Source organism: Pituophis catenifer, unplaced genomic scaffold, assembly GCF_029215685.1.
Source record: "Pituophis catenifer annectens isolate HBS135680 unplaced genomic scaffold, rPitCat1.0.hap2 SCAF_1, whole genome shotgun sequence".
NCBI classification, from domain to species: domain Eukaryota; kingdom Metazoa; phylum Chordata; class Lepidosauria; order Squamata; family Colubridae; genus Pituophis; species Pituophis catenifer.
This window is the reverse complement of record NW_027256881.1, coordinates 336,998,476-337,004,946: the sequence shown is the minus strand read 5'-3', so window position 1 is coordinate 337,004,946 and position 6,471 is coordinate 336,998,476. Positions and strand designations below refer to the sequence as shown.

At 45.0% G+C, this 6,471-nt stretch overlaps 1 protein-coding gene across 1 annotated transcript in view; it reads right to left on the bottom strand.

Annotated features, from left to right (window-relative positions):
* Positions 1-1,466: 1,466 nt before the first annotated feature.
* Positions 1,467-6,471, bottom strand: part of GRIN3B (glutamate ionotropic receptor NMDA type subunit 3B) — a 52,427-nt gene continuing 47,422 nt past the window's right edge. Inside the window, exons 7-10 of the mRNA XM_070936492.1 lie at positions 5,284-5,435; positions 4,437-4,601; positions 3,634-3,701; positions 1,467-1,851 (exon numbers count right to left, since the gene is read on the bottom strand). Of these exons, the coding sequence (XP_070792593.1) occupies positions 1,467-1,851; positions 3,634-3,701; positions 4,437-4,601; positions 5,284-5,435 (770 nt within the window). The remainder of the gene's footprint in view (positions 1,852-3,633; positions 3,702-4,436; positions 4,602-5,283; positions 5,436-6,471) is intronic.

The following is a 6,471-nucleotide window of genomic DNA, read 5'->3' as shown; positions in this document are numbered from 1 at the left end:
CTCTTCCTCCTCCTTTCCTCCCTTCCCCTCCCCCTACTTTTTTCCCCTCTCCTCCTTCCCCTCCTCTCCTCCTGCTGGGACTCTGCTCCCTCCTCCTCTCCCCCTCCTTTCCTCTCCTTCCCTCCGCCCCTTCTTCTCCTCTCCCTCCTCCTCCCTCCCCCTCCTTTCCTCTCCTCCTCCCTTCCCCTCCTCCTCTCCTTCTCCTGTCCCTTCCCCTCCTCCCCCCTCCTCTCCTCCCCCCTTCCCTTCCCTTCCCTTCCCTTCCCTTCCCTTCCCTTCCCTTCCCTTCCCTTCCCTTCCTCCCTCCTCTCCTCTTCTCTCCTCCAGGAATCCTACTTCTGTCTATTTTGGTGATGCCATTACCCTATCTATTGCAATCTTTGGTTGCCCTGTCCCATGGGTTGCCTCCCAGTATTTCTAGTATTTCCAGTATTTCCCAACTGTTGGGACTCTGCTCCCTCCGTGTAAACAGACCTCTGTCCAAGAATCGAGTGTCTCTTCTGCTTGTTCCATGTGCTCCTTCACACATGGTACAGCATTTAGTGGTACAGCTTTGGGCTGTACCACTAAATGATGGCACCTCCAGCTAACCCCCGAAAAGCTCCCTATCAGCTGGAATGTTGCATCCTTTGGTTCAACATTGTCTACCCTGTCTTCCAAAAACTTCTCCAAGGTCAACACAGCAAACTTCCATTGAGGAAGTGAATGCCTGCCCCCACCCCCAACTCCACTCAGCTATGGCTGCACCTGATATGTGGCTAATTGAACTCAAGTCCCACAATTTGGGCTATGCAACCTGGAGACTAGCCGGCTGTGGTGGGTAATTGAGTTTCTGGGTCCCAGTAGAGAAGCTGCAATTAAAGTTGCTTTACAATGATTTAAACCTGAGACAATCTGCTCTCCAGAATATGTGCTCCACCCCGCATTTAGCCTTCTCCCGGCCTTCTCTTAATTCAGCAGTTCCTGTTCTTCGAAGCTTCCTAGAAATTGTGTCTGTCTGCTGAGGTTCAAAAGACTAGGAAAAACTCAAGAGAAGTGTGCTCCGTCCAAGTCTCCAAGTGATCTGTGCCAAAATCAGCACCAGGACCTCACAGAACAGAAAGTCAGGATCGGCCTCCTGAATATGGACCCATGAAGGTAACTTAGAACATCTGTGAATTAATTAATTCGGATTCCGAACGTATCTAGTCCTGCCTGCTCGTCGACCGCCCTGCCACCATCTTTCTCATCCTGGCGGCTTTTGCAATGGACAATGGATGAAGTGGGACTTTCCACATGCAAATAAGAGTGACCAGCAACCCACACGGCCCCAAGGATGAAAACTGATCTGGGGAAGGCAGGGAAAGCTAGAACAAAACATCTCCCAACCGGTATCTACTCTTCATTGTTTTGCTCTTTGCACTGGCATTCTTCACCAGGAACGGGAGTCCAAACAGAGTTCCAGTTGGACGCCCCTCCCCGTTCCATCACCTGTCCTCATTGCTCTCCCTAATCAGTGCCTTCAGTGCAGGAGGCAGCCGAGGAGCTTTAGGGGGCGGTCCAAGAGCCACCATGAGCTCACTCTTCCGCACCAGGGCGACCCTCAGCTGCTCTCGCATGTCTTCAATTTTGCTCTCTAGCTCCTTCAGTTCCTGCTGCTTGGCTTCCTTACTGTCCTGCTGGGGGTCCTGGCCATTCATGCAGTGCCAAACGGGCCCTGCTCTCTCGTCTTCGGAGGTCTCCTCCGGGGCGTTATCGATGTTGAAGTGCACCCGTTTGTCTTCCTTCTTTATCGCGGTGCAACGGAGGTTGTTCCAGCCTTCCTGGTTGGGGGCCGGCTGGGGTTCATCTGGAGGCTTTTGAAGGTTGCATCTTTGGAGAAGGAGGAGGAGAGAGAAAGAGTAAAGACTGAGAAAGTCTGGCTGTCCTTTTTTTTTAAAAAAAACCCAAAACCATATTTTTCAGAGTATAAGACGCACCTTAGTTTTTGGAGAGGAAAATAGGAAAAAAAAACCGCGCCTGGTTGGGGATAAAAACCAGCTTCTAAAGCACAGCTGATCATCGGAGAGAGGCAGGCGAAGTGTGGAAGATCGCTTCACTCACCAACGTCTCATTAGGGTTGAAAAAAAGCTTTGATAAAGCTACATTCGGAGTATAAGACGCACCCAAATTTTCAGCCTCTTTTAGGGGGGAAAAGGTGCGTCTTATACTTTGAAAAATATGGTAATAGTTGCAACAAATTTAGCAATCCCTTTAAAAGTGCTTTCACCTTATTTACAGCCACACACACATTTTTAAAAATGTACAAAGAATTTCAGTCATAAGCTCAGTAAAAGGTGCACAAAGTCAGCAATAGAAACACAGGCCATTTAGGATGAAACTATATAATTCAATGGGTCTCAATCTTGGCAACTTTAAGATGGCTGGACTTCAACACCCAGGATTCCCCGACCATGCGTCACAGGTAGTCTTCGAGTTACGACTGTAATGGAGCCAATGCAGGGTCATGATGGTGATAACCCACATGACTGATCAGATTTTACAATCATTTTTGCAGCAGTCATTATGCAAACGCTGTGGTTGTTAAGCAAATCAGTGGTTCGCTAAGAACTGGTTTTGCCGAAAACCAGAAATAAATACCTGTTTTCAGCAAAAATGTCATAAAGTGCACTCGTGTGACTGCAAAATGCTACAAAAGACCATCTATATGTGGCCCAGCTGCCGAGTGCCCAGAGTGAAGTTATGTGACCGCAGGGAGAAGGGCAGTTTCTAATCCAAGTCATAATATATAATTATGATTTTTGACGAATGTATCTTTTCTTTTATGTACACTGAGAGCGTATGCACCAAGACAAATTCCTTGTGTGTCCAATCACACTTGGCCAATAAAAAATTCTATTCTATTCTATTCTATTCAGTACCTCCAGGGGGCACCATTGTCACTTCAAAGGGTCACTGAGTGACCAATCGTAATTCGAGGACTACCTATATTCAAACAAGCACATGGGTACTCCCAGTTTACTGCTCTTGGCAACAAACCCACATTTACTGCCTTTGTCAGCATCCTGCGGTCACGTGACTTCAATTTAGGACTTTTTTTTTGTTTTGCCGAAAACCAGTTTTCTTTACTTTAGTTTTCTGCAAATAAAACTGCAGGGCAAACAATATTGTTGTTGTTGTTGTTAGTTGTGAAGTCGTGTCCGACCCATCGTGACCCCATGGACAACGTTCCTCCAGGCCTTCCTGTCCTCTACCATCCTCTGGAGTCCATTTAAGCTCACGCCGACTGCTTCAGTGACTCCGTCCAGCCACCTCATTCTCTGCCGTCCCCTTCTTCTTTTGCCCTCCATCTTTCCCAGCATTAGGCTCTTCTCCAGTGTGTCCTTCCTTCTCATTAGGTGGCCAAAGTATTTGAAGGGCAAACAATAGGGTCATTTAATGTATATAAATGGTCATTTTTATATATATATATATATATATATATATATATATATATATATATATATATATATATATATATATATATATATATATATATATATATACACACACACACACACTCAATGTGATGTCCCACTTTAGAACCACCACAGGAGGACTACCTGTAATGAGGAATGGGTTGGCAAAAGAAATGAAGATGTGAACAAAATTTACCTTTTCTCCAAATTCAGCTTCTTGAGCCTCTGTTCCTCCAGTCCCATGTTTAGAGCCCGGTGTATTTTCTGGGTTATGCATATAAAAAAAAAAAAAACACCCACAAAGAAATAAAAGCTTCAGAGATTTGTAAGATGAAGGAAAGTAATTGGGAAAAAAATAATTTCCCTAAGAATAATTGGGAGGAGTGTCCCAATTGCTCAGATGTTATTATTATTCATTGCTTTGTCCCACTGCAATGATTTCTCTCAAGTTTTGCACCAATGTTATCATGCAGCTTTTAATTTGTTCTGCCTCTGTGTCACGTTTTAGCAACAATTCAAAAATATCTGCTAGAGCACCGGAAACCCGAAGACCAACAGGTTTCCAGCGCTCTGACACGTGCATGTGCATGCCGGAAACCCAGAAAGCAGAAGAGCAGCTGGTGACGGTGCGCGTGCCCACAGAGAGGACTTTGCGTGCCACCTCTGGCCCAGGTGCCATAGGTTCACCATCATGGACCTATCACTTCACCCAAATGGAGTTGAGGTTCGTTCTTTCCTAGGGATCTAAACTGGGCCAGGCCTGATATTAAGCTAGATCTGAGTACTTGTTGGCTTATGTTTGCCACCTTAAGCTATTTGTAAAAGTAATAAAGATGGGATAGCAATCAATCAATCAAAAATAAGTGTGAGGATTGCTGTAATTTCAAACGGTCACTCAGCGAATGGCTGACAGTCCAGGGTTTCCTGTAGTCGCTGCTATCTTTCAAAACAAAACGAGATTATCCCTCCACCCCGAGATTATCCAAGATGATGCCTCACCTGGCTGGTATGGAGCCAATAATTGAATTTCTTCTTGCGCCGAATGCGAGGCAAGATGAGTCGGTAAAAGATGTGCTCTCCGAGGGAGGTGAGCAGAGAGCCACAGAGCCCAATGCAAAGGAGGACAAAGAGGCCGGAGAAATGGTAGATCCCCATCTGCAAAGTCTGGAAGTGATGGGGAAAGAAGGAACACAGGCAGGATTAAACCCACTAGGAATCAGAGGTAGGTTCTATCGGTTCGTCCCGGTTCGGGCGAATCAGTACTGGCGGCGGCGGGAGGCTCCACCCAGCCACCCGGACGCCATCATGGATGCTCACTTCACTCGTGCACACACGCACACACTCACAGTTCCAAACCGGTAGCAAAGGTAAGTGGAACCCACTCCTGACTAGGAATGTTCAAATTTGGAAACACAACTCCCCAAGCTCACTATATACGTGTCTGGGCAAGGACAGAGGGGGCATGGCAAACCTCTCAGAATACTTGTGTACCAGGGGTGGGTTCTACTTACCTTTATTACAGGTTCGCATCACGCTTGCGCACTCACTCTTCTGCACATGTGCAGAAGCTTCTGCGCATGCACAGATCACCTATGATGACATCCGGGTCAGTGGGCGGAGCCTCCCGCCGGTTTTACTACCAGTTCTTGCGAACCGGTCTGAACCGGGGGCAATCCACCACTGTTGTGTATGTAATTCCTGCATTTTGGAAAGATGCCCCCTCCAAAGTCGTTTGGTGCAACGGCCTTTTGCTGATGCATTATCAGGGCATCCAGGGGCATTGGGAAGTCAAGAGGGGGGTGGAGCAGGCAAGAGGGGAAGCTCTTTTCCCGCAGAGCCTCCATACCTCAGTAACGGCAAAGACCCTTTTCCCGCAGGGCACCATCTTGTACCATTTGTCGTGCAGGAGGTCCATGAGGCCGGCTGACTTGTAGCGACTGATGAACTCGGAGATGTTGGAGGTCAGAGGCGAGTTCTGAGGAAGGCCGATGCCATAACCTGGAAGAGTCCAAGAGAAATTGGGAGGGGTGTAAAAGAGGAGAAATCTTTTACGTTCTACAATATCTCAAGACTTGAAATGGACACCTAACATCAAAAATTGTCGTCAAAAAAGCACAACAAAGAATGGTCTTCCTGCACCAACTCAGAAAACTCAGACTGCCCAAAGAGCTGCCGATACAGAGGAATTATTGAGTCTGTCATTTGTACCTCTATAACTGTCTGGTTTGGCACTGCAACCAAACAAGACAGACACAGACTTCAACTGATAGTTAGGACTGCAGAAAAAATAATAGCTACTCGTCTGCCTTCCATTAAGGAGCTGTATCAGAAAGAGAACTGTGAAAATATCTACAGATCCCTCACATCCTGGACATAAATTGTTTCAACTTCTACCCTCAAGACGACGCTATAGGTATAGGGCATTGCATGCCATAACAGCTAGACACAAGGACAGTTTTCCCCCCTGCCATCAGTTTGCTAAACAACTAATTCCCACAACATTGTCAAATTACCTAGTATTACTATTATTCTTCTCATCTTTCCTATTTCCTTATCTTCTTATGACTATAACTTTGTTGCTTGTATCTAACAATTTATATTAATGATTTTATTTATTATCCTAGTATGATTTATATTGATTGCTTATATAGTATCTTATGACTGTTGTATCTTATGATTTATGATGAATGTATTTTGTTGATGATTATGATCATGATTTATTACTTGTTGCTTGTATGTACACCTAGAGCTTATGCACTGGAGACAGATTCCTTGTTTGTCCAATCACATTTGGCCAATAAAGAATTCTATTCCATACTATACTATTCTATTCTATATTGTTCTATATTGTTCTATATTCTATTTTCTATTTTCTATTCTATTCTATTCTATTCTATTCTATTCTATTCTATTCTATTCTATTCTATTCTATTCTATTCTATTCTATTCTATTCTATTCTACTCTACTCTACTCTACTCTACTCTACTCTACTCTACTCTACTCTACTCTACTCTACTCTATTCTAGAGATTCT